The 18,767-nt window shown below is 42.4% G+C and overlaps 1 protein-coding gene across 8 annotated transcripts in view; it reads left to right on the forward strand.

Annotated features, from left to right (window-relative positions):
- The window catches only part of PIKFYVE (phosphoinositide kinase, FYVE-type zinc finger containing), a 71,494-nt gene extending 56,298 nt beyond the window's left edge, over positions 1-15,196 (forward strand). For 5 of the 8 annotated variants that reach the window (XM_069860988.1, XM_069860987.1, XM_069860990.1 and 2 more), the window contains 11 exons: positions 1,033-1,128; positions 1,844-1,927; positions 2,409-2,500; positions 3,058-3,222; positions 3,782-3,841; positions 4,251-4,427; positions 5,121-5,224; positions 5,482-5,610; positions 6,900-7,161; positions 9,335-9,409; positions 11,631-15,196. In XM_069860988.1, coding sequence (XP_069717089.1) covers positions 1,033-1,128; positions 1,844-1,927; positions 2,409-2,500; positions 3,058-3,222; positions 3,782-3,841; positions 4,251-4,427; positions 5,121-5,224; positions 5,482-5,610; positions 6,900-7,161; positions 9,335-9,409; positions 11,631-11,746 — 1,360 coding nt within the window. In that variant the 3' untranslated portion in view covers positions 11,747-15,196. The other 3 variants (XM_069860989.1, XR_011337732.1, XM_069860993.1) reach the window with 3 other exon arrangements.
- Positions 15,197-18,767: the final 3,571 nt, after the last annotated feature.

The following is an 18,767-nucleotide window of genomic DNA, read 5'->3' on the forward strand; positions in this document are numbered from 1 at the left end:
CATCACCTGGGTTTGTCTCTAAATAAGCTAAAGAACTTCCTCAAGGCAAGAAGTTTTCCATCCCCCTTCTAGGTATCTGTAGGTTACCTGCTTTTCTTATAAATGATCCACACTTGTGCATATGCATTATCTGTCTCCTTCTCCAAGCAGGAATGCCTCCTCAGAAAGCTTGTGGGAGGAGGAGGAGTGAGGAGGAGGGGGAGAAAGGTGCTTTCTAACTCATTGCTGCCAAGAAGGAGCAGAAACGTCCTTCCTTAGCTAAGACTTACTAAAGCTACATGCCTGCCTCTTTATTTTTTTTTGCTTCCAGACCTCTTCCAAGGGTTGGACTCAAATTGGCATTGTCTGGGTGTAGATCAGGTTCAATGGCTACTGCATGTGCCCTCATGTCCCCCTGTCATGTGAAAAGGGGGAGGCCGGAAAGTCTTTCAGCTACTTGGTCGGCGTGCTTTGTAGTGTTTCTTGTTTGACATGAGCCTAATGTTTGGCAGCCTGAGTTTAACTTCGAAATCCTACCACCAGGGCACTAGTGGAGGGCATGGGCTAATGAGGTAAAAGTCAAATGACTGGACCCTACAGATAACTACAAGGAGATCTTGCAGAAACCCAGGAGGCTTTTGAAAATTTTCTGTATGAAACTGCTTGTTCAGAACAGAATCCAGGTGGTTTGTGCCCTGACTTCCCTCTGCAGGCTATGCTGCAGGACAGTCAAACTCAGGCAGGTTTTGGTGCCATTGGAAATGGTGGCTGCTAAACAGAAGTAGACTCTTGGTCTGACTTGAAGCTGATCTTCTGATTTAAGCAGCTTGCTTGAAGTGCTGATTGCTGTAACACATAACCATTTAGATTTAACCACGTAGTTATAAATGTGTCTGTTGGGGGAAACTGATCTGGAAAGCTTTGGTTCCATGCTGAGACTTGCAGCTTGTGCCTGGGAGTGCAGTGGTGAGGTCTGTTTTTTACCAAAACTTAACCTTTTTCTTTCCATAGACTTCTGTGGTCTGCTAACAGTCTCATATCATTTTCATTTAGTGACCCAGATAAGCACTACCTAATGTATGAGCATGAACGTGTACCTATTGCGGTCTGCGAGAAAGAGCCAAGCTCCATCATAGCTTTTGCTCTCAGGTACTGGTGTGATTTTTGCTTTTCTCTGACACATCGTACTTAGACAAATTTTCTGTGCAAGGAATATTTAAATTCTAATGGTAGGGAACAAGTGTGTCAATTTCTTTGCTCAGTTATATTGAGAGTTCCTGGCAGAGCTGAAGTTTTCTCCTTGTATCACTGAGATATGGAAAGTAGATTTTCCAGCTTGCAACTTTCGGGCTTTTCTTGTTGAACTCTAGTACACAAAAATAAATTAGCTGTATAGCGTTCCCTGTAATGTTATGTTGTCAGAGAAAGAAATGCAGTTAGATTTTGCTCAGCTCTCCAACCTGAAGGAAGTGTAACTGATCTGGGGAGCAACAGGTAGGTGTTCATACTGCAGTCTACCCCTTGCCTCCCTTCAGTCATAGCAGCTCTTGCTAATACCCAGCTCTCCAAACCAGCAGTTTCAGTAATTCTTAAGGTTTCCACATCACAAGGCAGCAGACTTCAAGTAGCACATTCTTAAATCATGGGAGGGGGAGAAAAAAGGGGGGGGGATTTTTCCTGCAGTGTGATCTAGAGCATCTTCTGTTCTAAGGGAACTAAGTTCTAATTGTAAGAAAAAATGAAGAGATTTTTCTACTGTGGATTTTTTGTTTCCTGTGGTTCTCTGAACTGAATCTTTGGGTTGGTGTTGCAGAGTCTCCCAGAGGAGAGCTGACACTTGTTCTTTTTTTTTTTTTTTTTTCAGTTGCAAGGAGTACAGAAATGCCCTGGATGAGTTGTCCAAAGCATCTCTGAAGAACAGTTCTGAAGAAGGATTACAGTCGAACAGGTTACATGCTCTATCTACTGTAGTTCCTGCAAAAGCACAGTTATTTTAGTGAATAAGCCAAAACCAGGATGGGGAAGGACCCTGAAAATATGCCTCTGTTGAGATCTCTGCTTTTTGATGGAATCTGAGATATTCCATGTAGTCAACACATACTTGAAGCATCCGAATTTCCATTTCATGTTGAGGACTGTGCTGGCTTCACCACCTGATCCCTTGACTGGTGGGGATTACTGGGCCTGCTTGCCTTTTCTGTGGTAATGAATGCAACTGTTGCTATGGGGCCTTGAGAGGGTTTTTTCAAGGAGGTGGAGGAGAGTACAAATTTGGAGAGTCCCAAGCCATTACAACTTTAAACTGCATCCTCTTCCCTTAGCAGTACTTTCTGTTGGGCATGGAGGAGAAATAAATGCATAGGAATAAAGAAAGTGTCTTGGGTTGAAGTACTTGATATGCTAATGACTTTTTTCCTTTCTCCTTTCAGCATGCCAGACAGCAAACCAAAGAGCAATAGCCCTGTCCGCCTGCCTGAGGCTAACATGGGTCCTTCAAATCGCACTGCAGAACAAGAACAGCGTAAGACCATTTAGACAAAATCATATTCTTGATGCTAGTATCAGCTCAGGCTTGAGTCTGCTTAACCTGGGGTTTAGGTCTTGTGAAAGTTAAATTAGAACAAAGAAAATGCATTCTGAGTTGAAATTGGGAGTAGTCGGTGACTTTATGTAGCACATGGGAAGGAGGGAGCGAGTGTGTATGTGTGTGTGTTTTTTGAAGTTTGTGCCCGTGGTGGCTTTTTCTGATTCTTACGAGATCAGACTATTGTTCCCTGATTTCATGTTATGATGTGAGGGACCTTGCACTCTTAAAGACACTCATGCCTGGTCTGTGTTTTTAAATGACTTTACATTCCAGAATGCTACTCGGAAAACTAAATCAGCTAACCTGATGAACCTTGGTTGCTGGAAGAATGGAAAATGAATTACAGTTGAATGACATCATTCCTCAATGATGTTCCTCAACATTGTTCCTCAAGTTGGAACAATGAATGGAGAATACTTATATGAGTCATGCTTTTATTAAACTGCCTGTGGAAATGCCAAGGCTAACTTCTTTATTCCTTTTCACTGTAGCAAAGAAACCATCTGGTGTTTTGTCTTTCTTTCGTGGCACGGGAGGGAAGAGCCCAGACCTGTCTTCCCAGAAGAAAGAGACCTTGCGTGGTGCTGACAGTGCCTACTACCAGGTTGGACAGATGGGCAAAGAAGGAGCAGAAAACCAAGGAACAGAGACTCAAGGTACAAGACTGAGTTCATCTTCTGTCTTGGACTGCTACTTCTCCCAAACCTAATTCATGCTCGTAAGGCCCAAAAGGCACTCCTGCTCATACTTTTTCAACAGTCCAAGGTTGCTTAGCATGCATTGAAAATGAATTATTTGAGCATCAAATTTAAGTTTGTCCTAAGGATGTTTTTTTGCTTTATCAGAAGGCACATAAGGTCTTTCAAAACCTGGTAGCTACAGGGACATTGAGCAGCCTGAGCTTGAATGCCTTTGGATTGGGTTGACTCTAGTTAAGGAGCCCAGTTTCTTCCTAGCTTTCTGTTTAACTTTCATTGTTTCAGCTCATGGAAAATGCATGAAGAGAAAGCTTGTATGTTTGTCCCATGAACAGCAGTGCCCTTCTAGCATACATATTCTATCATACAATTATAGCTGTATCTCTAATACCGTACGTATTCTTGAAAAAAAAATTTTTTTTTTTTCTCTAATATGAGTTTACAAGTAGTATCTTGCATGGGTTTCTCAGTAATAATAAAAAACAGCCCTAGCTGAATCACCCCTTTATGCCTTCAGATGACGTGGATGGGGGAGATGGACAGAAGAAACAGCTGATGAATCCCCATGTGGAACTCCGTGAGTAGTTGTAAATAACAACTTGAAATCTTTGATGAACATCCTTCTTCATGCAAATGTAATATAAGTCTTGAAATCAATAATTATTTTCTCTTTGTTTTCATTGTGAAGGAAAAACAAATCAAGAGCAGAACAATGCAATTTTTACTTATGTAATCAATCATAAATCATAACTATTTTTTTTCAATTGATCTTTTGTCTGGACACATTTTCATGGCATGTACTGTGAGCTAACGTAAGGGGGGCTGACTTTCCTGTAGGTTTTCAATTTAAATCCTATTGGTTTTAACTTCTAATGAGCAATAGGCATGAGAGAGGTGTTTAGCACAATAATATTCTTCTAGGCATCAGTACTCTTAACTGTCATCTCAAGCAGTCGGTGAGTATTGAGGAAGACCTTTTTTTGCAGAGTTTTCAGATGCGAATGCCAAGTTCTACTGCCGGATTTATTACGCTGGCGAGTTTCACAAAATGCGTGAAGTGATACTAGGAAGCAGTGAAGAGGATTTCATCCGATCCCTCTCTCACTCTATGCCCTGGCAGGCACGAGGTGGCAAATCCGGAGCTGCATTCTATGTGACTGAGGGTAAATTAAGCTTCTTCCTGCTTCATAATTAGAGGGTATTATTTGTGGACGGTGATGCCAGAGGGTTGCTGGCTGTGATGCGGCCACTCAGAATGGAAAGTCAAGTGGATTGTTCTGGGGTCTTCAGTATCAGATTATTTGTCTCTTTGTATGTGCAGGAGAACAAAGCCCAGCTCTTTTTTTCAGTTGTAGCAACTAGGGAGGCCAGCTGAGCAGAAGGGTTGTGTACTGTCTTAGGCTTCAGAAAACAAAAACTTGAGTGTAATTCAAAGAAAAGTGTTATTAAAGACGGTGTTTCATATAGTCCCACGTGCTATAGCTGATTGATAGCTGGCTTTTTCTTTTTTGTTAAACTGTAGCTGATTCTAGGTCTTTACTTGAAAGAAAGGATCTCTTAAAGCTGTTTCTGTTGTCTGTATAAGAAGCCCATATGGCTGAGGTAAATCTAACTTGGGCAGTCTCTGCTCCCTGATCTGCTAGAGAACTGAAATCCAGAAAGGCATGGAATTCTAAAATTCAGAATATACGAAGTAAAAAGCTTCTGGAAATGAACTTCTGTAGCTAAGGATTTCAGGAAATTGTAGTCCTTTGATTTTTCAAACCACTTCAGCTACGTGACAGTCATAAAGAACTTGCAAAGGCTACATAATTTATTGTCTGTAACCCTGTTGCCTCTGTCTGATGTTAAAATAGATGATAGATTCATCTTGAAGCAGATGCCTCGTTTGGAAGTCCAGTCATTCCTCGACTTTGCTCCGCACTACTTCACTTACATCATTAATGCAGTTCAGCAGAAGGTATTTTTTTTTAAAGCACCTTTTATTTCAGGCAGTGTTCTATATTTTACAGACTGGTTACATTTCATTTAATTTAAGTAAAAGAAAATGTTGGAGTGTATGAGTTGTACTAATGATGTGTTTTTAGGATGAAAAGTAGGCATTTTGCTAGAGCCTCTAAGCTGTAATACGCAGCTGGACAGAACAGTGGTGCCTCTAGTATTTGATTGCTGATTGCCTGTACACGGAGATCTTATCCCATGTCTTCTCTTCATCAGAAGCCCACAGCACTGGCAAAAATCCTTGGGGTATATCGAATTGGATACAAGAACTCTCAAAACAATACTGAAAAGAAGCTGGATCTGCTTGTCATGGAAAACCTTTTCTATGGCAGGAAAATGGCTCAGGTAAAAACCAAGCATTTTGTTCCCTTGCAGTGCAGTTCTGACTTGGGAGCAGGAACGGGTCTACCAGTAGCTGTCTAGGTAACTTTAACTTTGCATGTGCTGTCTAGAGCTAGCACTGCTCAAAGATAACAGTTCATCCCTATTTCCTTATGATGTGATGCCTGGTAACTCGATGTCTATATTGACGAGTTCAGATAGCTGCAGTGCAGGCTTCAGGTTTCAGAAGTCTTAGTTGTCCCTGCACATCTCTGGTGTCTGAGAGAAAGCATTGCCAACCTAATCAGAAAATATGAAACCTTTTTGCAAAGCTTTGAGAAAAGCTAATTGGGATTACAGTCTTCATTTGTTTAGGAGAGCCTCACTGACAGAGATAGTGAGCTACTGTGTAGTGGAGGGGAAACTAATAATGCTTTGAATGCAGTGTTTTTCTCTGAACCACTTCATCTGTGAGACAAGATTCTGAGTTCAGTCTTGCCCTTAGTAAAGGAAAAGCAACCTTTATGGGGCAATAGAATGAAGAACTTATAATGACAAGGGGAAGATTCTCTTCAAGCACAGAGTTGATGCTGAAAAGCAAGTTCAAACAAGCATTGCTTCTAGAACTAGATGGTATTGGGTCTTTCCACCTTCTGGTTAGATGTAAAGGGTGATGTTGTGGGTTTCTTTTTTATTTTTTTCATTTAAAAAAAAAAAATGATGAGGGTGATCAGGCACTAGATGAGACCCAAAAAGTCTATGGACTCTCTCCCTAGTGTTAGTTAAATCTTGACTGAACAGGGCTTTGGAGGAGTCTTCTCTGACAGAACCTGCTGCAAACAGGTCATTGGACTGGAGACCTCTAGAATTCCTTTCCAACCTAATGATGGTCTGTCTCTTGCCTTGCCAACGGATGTTAAATGATGCTTGATGAAAGACCCATCTCTGTTCAGTGGCTTTACTTTTGTCAGTATTTGAGTCTATAGAAGCTGGCAGGAAAACCGAGTTTACCCATACAATATAAAAATAGGGGCACCCTTTTACTTTTATATTAGGCTAAATGTTAAAGAAATAACTTGCCTAAAATTTGTGGATTGAAGTAATGGAGCTTTCCTGTAGGCTTTCATGCTACTCTCCACTCAGGAAATGTGAATTTTTCTAGTATGAAAATGTGTTTTGTTACCTGTCCTCCTCTTGCAGAGGAGGAAACAGTTGCCCTGCTGTGCTGCCTTCTCAAACACTTCACTTGAGCATGTTGATGTCTTTAACCTTGCAGGACAATGGAACAAAGTAGTGCTGTTCTCCTTTTGCAGGTTTTTGACCTGAAGGGCTCCCTCCGGAATAGAAATGTTAAAACCGACACAGGCAAGGAAAGCTGTGATGTAGTCCTGCTGGATGAGAACCTTCTGAAGATGGTTCGGGACAATCCTTTGTACATCCGTTCCCATTGCAAAGCTGTGTTGAAAGCTTCCATACACAGTGATTCTCAGTTCCTCTCTAGCCACCTCATCATCGACTATTCCCTGCTGGTGGGTCGTGATGATACCAACAATGAGCTGGTTGTTGGGATCATTGGTAGGTTGTCTTTTGTGTATTCTTGCTTTCAGCTGGTGCAACTCCTTTCTTCTGGTTTAGATGTTTATAGTCTTTTTAGAACTATACCACCACCAGAAATGTGTCAGGAAAGCTTGTCTTCTACCTGACAGAATCCCACCTTCACCTCTCATTGGTATTCAGAGTGGAAGCTGGAAGTCTCTCTGGCTCTTGTATGGGCTTTTGTGTTGGCATTTGCATTACTGAGAGTATTTGCAGGAGGCCTCAGTGTTATTGAAAAAGTAGTCAAGTTGGTGTTTAACCTACTCTTTGACTCCAGTTGAAGCAGGAAAGGTTATTAGTATGCATTTACGTGTTTAACCTTTAAAGTTAGATTCAGTGATGTTCACATAGCCATTTAAATTTTAACTTGTGTGGAGAGGATCTAAGGATGAACAATATTGGCAGGATTGGAAAAGGGAAGTTAAATGTCACGGGGTCACTTGTGTTCATGTAGTCTGACCTGGATAATAAGGATGGCAATGCAGTAGTTACCTTGCACATCCTCTGACTTGTGACTGGAAACTAGAGCCTCATCTTTTAGACAGGCAAACTTGTGTTATGCAAAAGACTTGGAAATGAAGCCATTTTGCAGGATGTGGAAGTGACTCTTGGAAATGAGATGCTTTTGAAACCTAGCTCAGAAATGGTTCCAGATGTGATCTCAAGCCAGGAGGCCTGTATTACTCTTCCTGATAAAACTTGAAAGCCATTCCAGTAACAGTTCTAGTTGAGAATCGGAAGTCTCAGCTACAAAGAACTGCAAGTTGTTATTACTTTCTAGTTTTGTAAACTCTTGAATATTTCGGTAAGTGGAATGAGACTCTGCTTCTTCTGTACCTGTGGGTTTTTCAAGTCCCATGAAAAGTCTTATCTGATTAAAGAGTGTATTTTGTGATGGTTTAAGCTAACAGTTCCTTCACTGCAGTAAGAACAGCTGTTTGTGATCTGAAGGAGCTTGTTTAACACAAATATCTTAGAGCAGTAGTGTTCTCTTTTCTCCATCAGGCCATCATAATGTTCTCTAAATTATACCCTGAGAACTTACAAAGCACCTATGCTATATTTGCAATGGGCAGAAGTAAAAACCATTAGCTTGGACTGAATTTGAATCTGAGTTCAGAATCTCTACCTATTTCAGATCCCAGTGTGGTACAGGAAACAAGTAAGTTAGGTCTGTGAGACTTCAATTTTGTTTGTAGGCCCTGCTTGGAGGTCTGGGCCTTGGGGCTTGCAGTTACAGTAGTTAGTGCATAAAGCGATGATATCGGTCCCAAAGCACTCTTAAGGGAGTGTTTTCAAAGAGCGTTCAGGTGAATGGATAAGTCTTAAGATTGGCAGATCTGGATGAGTTTTGTGTAAAGCACAGTTGAGGTGAAACATGGCTATTTGTCGTGGCCTTTTGAAACAAATCTAGAATAGGTAAATTAAAAATTGTATCATTATAGTTGCATGCAGATGTTAGGAGACAAGTTTTTCATTACTGGATACCATTAACTTACTGCAGCTTCGGCTCTACAAACCAGGATGTTTGTGCTTGTAATGACTGAGCATGCTTTCTCTGGAAGTGGCTTGGAAATTCCAAATTTGTCTTCTTGCAGCCACCCCTTTTCCATTTCAGGTGGCTGATGGTGTTTCCAGTCGTCCATATAATGAAGTGAGAAGTATTTGCTTTCTGTTATCAAACCTATAGGTGACTGCAATGATGAGGAATACCACTAACATCCCAGTCTTGATGCTGCTATGCTGCTAGCTGTTGCAGTAAAGTAGTGGGAGCTGTTACGGTGAAGTGGAGCTTCTTGATATGTTTCTGGGACAAGGGTCAGCTTAGTGACTTTTATAAATGAGCTCTTGAAACTATTAGCATGGGTAAAGACAGATGTGCAAAGACAGTCTGACTTTGTAGAGGCAGTAAGAGTTTAGAGTGGTCTTTCTGGGCTTTTGAGATACAATATTCACCCTGCTCAAATATAATCAGTATTCTGGTAAGTGAGGCAACTTGGTAGGCGGAACACAGAAGTTCTTCTGGCTATGGAAACCAACTTTTCTTGTCTGTTTTGAGGCAAAATATTTTAAAACAGCATTACTTGGGTTATAGCACGTATAACATGTTCGTGTGTGTGTTTTTTTGATTTTTTTTTTTCCCTTGCAACAGACTATATTCGCACTTTTACCTGGGACAAAAAGCTTGAAATGGTGGTGAAGTCAACTGGCATCCTGGGAGGACAAGGTAAGTCCAGTATGAAAGCAAAACTTTTGATTGTGTTTCCTTGTTACCTGTAAGCTTCCAATAACTGCGCTAATAAAGCCACAACTTCCCCACTGTGCCGATTCATAGAATAACCATGTTGGAAGAGACCCACCAGATCATTGGGTCCAACCATTCCTATCAAACACTAAACCATGCCCCTCAGCACCTCGTCCACCCGTGCCTTAAACACCTCCAGGGAAGGGGACTCAACCACCTCCCTGGGCAGCCTGTTCCCCTGCCCAATGACCCATTCTGTGAAAAATTTTTTCCTAATGTCAAGCCTAAACCTCCCCTGGCGGAGCTTGAGGCCGTTCCCTCTTGTCCTGTCCCCTGTCACTTGGAAGAAGAGGCCAGCACCCTCCTCTATACAACCTCCTTTCAGGTAGTTAGAGAGAGCAATGAGGTCTCCCCTCAGCCTCCTCTTCTCCAGGCTAAACAACCCCAGCTCTCTCAGCCCATTCCTCATAAGGCCTGTTCTCCAGCCCCTTCACCAGCTTCATTGCTCTTGACTGGACTCGCTCCAGAGCCTCAACATCCTTCTTGTGGTGAGGGGCCCAGAACTGAACACAGTATTCGAGGAGCGGTCTCACCAGTGCCGAGTACAGGGGGAGAATAACCTCCCTGGACCTGCTTGTCATGCCGTTTCTGATCCAAGCCAAGATGCCATTGGCCTTCTTGGCCACCTGGGCACACTGCTGGCTCATGTTCAGTCGCTGTCAACCAACACCCCCAGGTCCCTCTCCTCCAGGCAGCTTTCCAGCCAGACTTCTCCTAGTCTGTAGCTGCACAGGGTTGTTGTGCCCCAAGTGCAGGACCCGGCATTTGGCCTTGTTAAACCTCATGCCATTGGACTCTGCCCAGCAGTCCAGCCTGTTCAGATCCCTTTGGAGCCTCCCGACCCTCCAGCAGATCAACACTTCCACCCAGCTTAGTGTCGTCTGCAAACTTGCTAAGGGTGCACTCGATGCCTTCATCCAGGTCATTGATAAAGACATTGAACAGGGCTGGACCCAGCACTGAGCCCTGGGGAACCCCACTTGTCACTGGCCTCCAGCTGGATTTCACACCATTTCCCACCACTCTCTGGGCCCGGCCATCCAACCAGTTTTCCACCCAGGAGAGTGTGCGCCTGTCCAGGCCAGAGGCTGACAGTTTCTCCAGCAGAATGCTGGGAGAAACTGTGTCAAAGGCTTTACTGAAGTCCAGGAAGATACATCCACAGCCTTTCCCGCATCCAGCAGCCAAGTCACTTTATCATAGAAGGCGATCAGGTTAGTTTGGCAAGACCTGCCTTTTGTGAACCCATGTTGACTGGGCCTGATCACCCAGTTCTCTTGCATGTGCTTCATGATAGCACATGATTTGCAACGCTAGGTTAAGTTGTCCAGTACAAGGGAAGGAATAACAATTTTCAGAAAAATGAATACATTGCTCTGCCTCTTGAGTTACCATTTAAGTACTGTAATTCCTGGGAATAGAGTAAAGGTCATCTACTTATCAAACTGTTCTTTTCTGTTTCTTAGTTACCAGCTACTTATGTAAAAACTTAGTCATCCTTACAGAGATACGGGAAAAAAAATCTTGCTGCCTGGATTGAGAAAATGTTTTCCAAGTCCATGAAATCAGATATACTCTGATATACTCTGTTAGTGTGGAGGAATCTTATCAAATGATTGACCACTACCCATATTTTGAGCAACTGAGGGATTCCCTTTATGGAAGTGAGTAGAGCCCCTTTTGTGTGTCACAGCCTAGTGTGAGCCACATGTTAGTGTGAGGGCTAGGAAGAGAAGAGAAGGAGAATACTTGATGTACTACTGCTCAGGTGTCTGAAGAAGATAAGAGCATGTCCAGGGAGTGAAATTCACAGAAGTTTACGGCTCTGGAAGATGTCAAAGGCCTATAAACAGGAGAAGAGAGAAGAAGCAAACTGATCACAGCTGGTGTAAAAAGTCTAAATAGAGTTCCTTCAACTGCAGATATCTCAATTCAGTGTTAGGTGTCCTGACCTTGTTCTGCCTTCTCTCTTAAATGTTTATTTTTTAAAAAAGGCAGCTGATGCTTGTTGTTTCCAGGATCCTTCTGTGTGCAATGTGCCTTCATGATTGCGCCGTCTGGTGTAGTAATGTCATGTGACATTTGTCTGTACTGCTGTATATTCTTTAGCCCATTTCTAACTGCTCTTACTCTTACACATTAGGTAAGATGCCAACTGTGGTCTCTCCAGAACTGTATCGGACCAGGTTTTGTGAAGCTATGGACAAGTATTTCCTGATGGTGCCAGACCATTGGACAGGACTGGGTCTGAATTGCTAAGCTAAAGCCCATATTGGGAAAGCACAAGAGCACAATGATGTTATAGGCGAGACTATCTGCGGTCTGTTCAGCAGTAAGCAAGAGGATTGCAGTTCCATATCTACACTGACAATGTGTGTTATGTTATGAAGTGTGAAATCTGCTTGTTGCACTTTAATCCTCTCTTGGAGGCTGGTAAGTGAACCAGCTTCACTAAGGATCTAAGCTGTAAGGTACCACTGAACAGTGTTGATGAGAGACGTTTCATCTGTCGTTTGGGAAGGTGATGCTATCTCCATGTGAGAGCACAGGAACAGATATTGTCCAGTTGATGATGGCGTAGAAGTATGTGATCTCCAAGTCTTGCACTGCCTAAGTGCTATTGAATATGAGCAGCTCATGTTTCTGTAGTGGATGCATGATACTGCCTCCTCTGTGCGCAATTGGGTAAGAGAAGAATGAAGTTAATTCTCGAGTTCTGCTATCATTGCAGTGGTCTGTAGTTGACCTGTTTACATTCCATGAGTAACTTCTTGTGCTTAAGCTCTGTAGCTTCATTTTTTCCTGGATTCTATATACAGGCTTATGTTTTGGTTTTTTTTTTTTATAAAAGGCAGCTCCATAGCTATAATGCCATATCACTACATGGTTTAAATTATATTGCTGCAGTACAGTTCTCTCTTTATCTGTTGTCATTTCATTTTAGCCAAGTCCCATAAAAATGGGTTGTCAGTCATCAGCATACTGCAAAGTCCCAACCATATTCCTTCAGTCCTAAGCAGTACTTTGATCTGAATGTTGTCCAAATCCCTGGAATCGAGTAACTAAAGAATATACCCTTTAATTTTTACAGGACTTTAGTAATTATAGTAATAAAACTGATTAGCCCTTTCCTTAGCAGAAGGCACTACGTTGCTAGGCAAAGTGAAGCATACTGCCTTAGAATGACAACTTTCTCCTTAATAAAACCATTGTTCCTGGCAGTTCACTTCAAATCCATTTCAGTTCCCCTGGAGTTTCAAATAATGCATTTACCTCATGGTGAAACTTTGCCAGGAGAATGTTTTTCTTGTGTTCCTGACATGCTGATGAGAATGAACATCCAGATCTCATCACACTGTGCAGTCCCAATGGATAAACCGTCTCTTCAGCAGTATTAGATTGTTTGTTTTGCACCACTGAGATGAATGTAGTCATCTTTTCTGTAAAAAGAAACACCTGAACTAACAGGTATCTTGTATGATAGATGGTTTGTGCGGAGATCTGTGTATCTCTGTTATGACAATAAGCACTTCTTTCCATTTTTATTAATTTTTACATGTTTTTGTAGGTGAGTTTACTTTTTAGCTTCATTATAATATAGGCCAGTAAATAAGAGGGATTTTTGTATGCTTTTGGGAGGAAAGAATACTGTCCTTTCACTTCCGGTCTCTGATGGAAGGACTTCAAATGAACATGGAGTCTGGGACAGTGTAGCTCTTTATGACCACGTGCTCATTCTAACCAGCTGTCTGGTGATACCATCTTCACTGTAACTATGAATTGAAATGTGTGTTTTGTTCACTCCTACTGTGTTCAGTATTTTCTTGTGCAGCAGGTGGTTGTGGCTCTGTTTGGGAGTGACAGCTAGGCAGCATCGGGAGAGGAAAATGCCAGCAGTGACAACTGCAGCTGTTGGCACCAAAACCAATCAGTGCAACTTGGGCCTGAGCTGCCAGGAGGCAACCATGGTTTGTGTTAGAAAAAGTCTTCCCCACTCCTTTGCAAAGCACTGCGGGAGGATGAGCAAAGATGCTGACCTTGAAGCAGCAGAAATGAAAGTGTTCTCACTTCCTCTGTGCAATGTAATCATGTTTCTGAGGTCACGGTGTTGGAGGCTGCAGTGATGTGTGCTCTGGAAAGATGACACAGTACTAGCTTCCTTTGGCACTGAATCCCACCAGGTACAGCTGACCACCTCTGGGATGCATGTTGCCTCCTGTGATGAAACACACTCCCAGGATGGCGAGCTGTGTGTGGGGCCTTAAGTAATGAGGAACCCACCAGTCCATCAGCTCAATGCCACTTGCTTCTGTGACTTCTTCTCTCCTGGTCTGCTGATGTGAAAGTGTGTGCTATGCAGCCTAAATCTGTTCCAATTTCAGTTAGTGTGTGTGTTCTTCCTCCTTTCCCTCCTAAAGTTTACAGGGAAAAAACTTGACTTGCCTGACCAGCTAAGGTGACCCAACACCAGTTGGTTATGTTATTTTCCGCCTCTTTGTGTGCATCTGTTAATGGAGCATGAATATGGGCAGTGTCATGGCAGCTGCACTAGGCTGATGTAGCCCTGCGATGTGCTGGCTCTGTCCTGTCACTGGTAACCCTTATTCCAATGGGCTTGTCTTCTGGAGTCCCAAGTGTCTGGCTCTAATGCAATGTGATCAGCTGTAGCTAATGTTTCCCTGTACCTGACAGCACGAGGTGCTTGGCACTGTAAAAGTGAGAGAACCTCCCAGTGACCAGCTGTTTAGCAGCCTGTGAATACAGAGCTCAGACATACGTGAATTGAGAACTTCTTGGGCTGAAGACATATAGCGGCTGGAAAGATTTGCAGGAGTGATCTTGAGCTGGAATCAGTAGCTAACTTTGACCTGACTGGAGTCAACAGCAAACTCCTAGTCATGGGTAACACAGTAGCTGGACATCTTTGGGTGCCATACAGCATAAAGCTGTAAGCATTTGTAGTTAAAATTCCAGAAGTTGAGCAGATCTCAAGCATTCCCTTTTCAGAATAAGAATGGTCCTGGCATTTCATTTGTTAAGAAGCTGACTTTCTCAAAAGGAGAGCAATACTTCATGCAGAAGATATCTCTGAGAGAGCTCCTTGTGGGGTTCTGTTAGGTCTGTGTCCCTGCAGCATGCCTAAGGATGTCCTTTGGAAACAGCCCAGGTCTTACAGGAGCCCTTTGATTAGAGTTTTTTTTATTTCTTTATAACATAGGTTTAGCATAAATGGGTGTAAGGAGAGCCCAGTTGCTACCATGAAGACTGCATTTCTTCAGGGCTACATGGGCTCTTTTTCTTCTGCTGTTTTGATCTGAGGCCTTGTGACAAATGTCAAGTCAGGACTTGCTTTGAGTCATCGTGTAGGCAGCAGAATGCCTTGTAGTGGCCCAGCGATACATTCTATCCCCAAAAAGCATGTGAGGGACTCTTGCTGGTTAGGTAGCTCTGTTGGGCTCAGGGGAGTTACCTGTGGATTGGACTCTCCTCTGTGGGAATGACCAAAACCAAATGAATTGCTCACTAGCGGGTGGCCAGACTAATGATTATTCAAAGCACTTAATGTACCATAATGTATGTATTTCTAATCTACCTTGGTTCAAGTGTATTTTATAAAATCAATGTACTAAACTGTTTGAGAATAACTGCCTCGATTACTTGGAGAATCAAAATGTAATGTATATAGATACAAATAAAGTGACTAAAATATACCTGTCTGTTCCTTGTGTTGAGCAGGTAGATCTCATAGCATCACATTTTCTTGATTAGAGGCAAAGCCCTCGGCTTGCTCTGCAGCAATTGCTGTGTTGGATGTTGTCAACTTTGCGTTCAGTGTAAGCGTACCTGTCATCTCTCTGTATCTTGCAGCTCATCTCTTCTAATGGAGCAGGACCTCAGGTTGGTGACAGTAGGATACACAAATAACCTTTTGTGCACTTCTGCTTTCTCCCCAGCTGCTTTGTGGGACAGGGAGTCAGTTTTATCCAGCAGATGGTGATGCTGCCATAGCCTAGTTCTTCAAGAGGCAGAACACATGCCTTAGAAAAAAAATCTCTGGGTATTTCTGTAGTCTTCTTTTAAGTGAGAAGACTGCATTTCTCCCTGTTTTCAGGACAGAACTGGAAATCTGGCACACTAGAGATTCAAGATCTAGCTCTGCCAGACACTGAAACTAGCCTAGTATTGCCACCAAGGTACTAAAGTAGTAACAGGAATCCTGCTGTGGAGCCTTGGTCTGTCAGATCTCTGTGAAGAACAATATTCCCCCCCCAAAAAAAAAAAATAAATTAACCACTTTGTTCTTTTGATGAGAGGAGGTTTGCCTGTGTCTCTAAATGTGTGCCTGGAAGCAGAGCCTGCTTGTTGAAAGATGAAGGGTTACTTAAACAGGTAAGAAGACCGGGCTCGGGGTTTGTTTGGTAAAGATGGGGAAAAAAGGAGAGTCAGAATGAGCCCCAACATGTGTTATGATGCCTTGTTCTCCAGCCCCTGGTGCCTCTCATGGCAATGAAGTCCTACACTAAGTGATGCGCATGAGAAGAGAAAGCAATGCTTAGTTTGAATGACAAAACACAGTGCTGAAATAGCCCTGGCTATGAGTTACTATCATCCTACATACTGAGTCTGAGCTTTGCGGAGCTCCAAGCAAGCTAGTTTCTTACTCAGCAGCATTTTTAAGTGTTTCCAAAGGCATAAGGTTGTTATCCTACAAAATCATGTACACTGACAGTTTGTGCTGCTTCTAGAGGCTGCTTCTCAGTAACTCCTGCAATGGCTTGCAGTGAGGCGTAAAAGCAGAGTTTGTTAGCAGCCAGCCAACTTCTTATTCCCTGTGTTTGGTTTTTTTTTCCCCCCTCGCGTGAGATTCTTTCCTGCTTATCTGTATAATTTATGGAGCTGCTTTTGTTGGACCTCCTTTTCTGTGAGTATAGGCAGCCTCTCTTTTGGAGGCTTTGCTTACAGATCTCTGTAGGTAAACTGGTGTTAACCGGAAGTAGCTAACAAGGTCTCTGGCGCTAATCTGAACACTCTTTCTAAGCCTAGTCTGAATGCTACCCAACTAGTCCTTAGTCCTTGCAGCCTCAGCAAGCTGTCTTCCGATTTCTTCCAGTTATTTACAGCTATATTAAGTTCTTAAAACAGGGGAAATGTGCTAGGTATGCAAGAGCTGTGGTGGTGGGAGACCTGAGGAGAAAGAACTAGCTGTACATGTAAATACGCAAGCTGAGTTGTAAAAACTCATTGCCATTCTGAAGGAGAGATGTGGCTTAGCAATTACAGACTCACCTCTGAAGTGCTGAAGATGACCTGTGTGGGGAAAACAGCAAGTGTGTCAATAAAAGAATGTGAGAGAAGAACATAAAAGCTGATTTATGGCAACTATCATGTTGGAAGTTTATTCTTACAGAAGGGTGTGTTTTGGCTGCCAGAAATGGCAGAAACCTGTATTCAGCTCTTCATCCCTTTCAGGATTTTGTGGTGCTTCATCTACATAGCCAACAAAAAGAAGGTGGGACAAAGAGGCACAAAACAATGCTGCTGAAGTTAAAAAGAACAGTAAGAAGCTCTTCCCCTGCAAAAAAAACAACAGGGTAAGAATGTGCCTGTAGCTTAAGTAATAAATTACAGAGAAATAAACTCTGCCTTTCCCTAGAAATATTTAGCCGTTGATTACTTACACATGATACTGAAATTTCAGTTTTGAGTGAAGTTTCCTGGACTTTGTCTTCAAAATGGAATTTTGTGTATTACAAGGTCCTGTGTGTTATTTGTGTTTGGCATGGGGGCAAAATAAAAGTTTACTGCTGCAGGAAGCTCTTTTTGCTGAAAAGGTAGGTGTGAGGAAAAAAAACCCTGATGAGTGCAGGGTTACAGCAGCAGATCCCAGGTTGTTTGGTTTGCCTGTAAAACAGAACCTGCTCAAGGGCCTGCAGTCCAGCTCCTGAATGCTCCCGGCCGCCTGCTGGCACTGCGGCTTGAACTGTCAAATCATCTTTGAGTGCCAAGTGCTTACGTGTTTGCTTGAATTATGTCACAGTCTATAAAAACTGTGAAAGAATATATGATCTTAGTAGTAGTTCGCAATAGTTTTCTGAGTGGCTATAGATATGCTATGCATCTACCTCTAAAGCGGTGTATGACTGACATCCCATAATAGCTGAATGGGTACTTCAGTGAGGATAGCTGTCCTTCCTATCTATACACATCCGTAAAACCAGGTTGTATCCTGCCCCACATTGAGGAAACGATGTTTGTAACAAGGACCCTGGGCCTGTGGAATTGGCTTCCTAGTTTCCATCCAAAACACCAAAACCAGAGTTGTGATCTCAGTATCTGCACAAACACAATTTACAGTCTTTTGTGATGTAACCACAGTTCTCTTTTTCTTTTTTTTTTGTCTTGTACAGTGAAAACAAATTTTTGATTCCATGTTCCAGCTTCAAGCCTAAAAACAAAATACGTACACTATAAGCACAGTTTACTCACTGTAGTGTGTAATTGGAATAATGAAGTCAGTCAAGAGATAACGACCCAGTGTTCAAAGGCAGGATCGTTAAGTAAGTGAACAAAATTACTGAAGAGAGCACCGAACTGCAGTTGCAGAGACAGGATGAGAATGTGACTCTTCTCTATTGTTTACACAGGATATTTTTCTAATACAGTCTTAGCAAAAATTAAACACATGGTGTCCTGGGTGTGGGCTTCTGCTACAGAACTAGCTGAGATCTTCTGACATAACTAAAGTAAACTGGATGCCTAATGAAAAAGTCGCATATCTAGGATGGCACATGTGCAATTGCTTAATGTACACATATGTGCATAGGAAGAGGAAAATGTTTTCTTCTTCTACCAGGATTATAAAGACTAGGTGAAACACACTATAGGGAGAAAATAATTTGCTGGAAACTCTCGGTCAGCCCTATGAATTGCTAATGGTTGAAAGGATCTGGAATCAATTTTGGTTTAAGTGTGTTCTTGTTACTGTGTCTGGTAAGTGACAAGGATGGAAAAGAAAATAATAAATTCATTCTTTGTGGCTCCACAATTGTGTGTAATATGCAGGGATTATATCAACCACTTCATGTAAGCTTGAGCTGCCTTCTGGAAAAACAGTATTCTGCTTTCTGTCCCTTAAATCCTAGAAAGCGGAGAACATCTTTAAGACAGTATTTCCCATTCCAGCTCAGTTGCATAATGAGAATTCATCAGAACTAACTTGTTTATACCTTGTATCCATATTCTGAAAAAACCCCAACCCTTATTTAATTCAGCTCCTGAA

The sequence above is a fragment of the Phaenicophaeus curvirostris genome, chromosome 7, assembly GCF_032191515.1.
Source record: "Phaenicophaeus curvirostris isolate KB17595 chromosome 7, BPBGC_Pcur_1.0, whole genome shotgun sequence".
Lineage (NCBI taxonomy): Eukaryota > Metazoa > Chordata > Aves > Cuculiformes > Cuculidae > Phaenicophaeus > Phaenicophaeus curvirostris.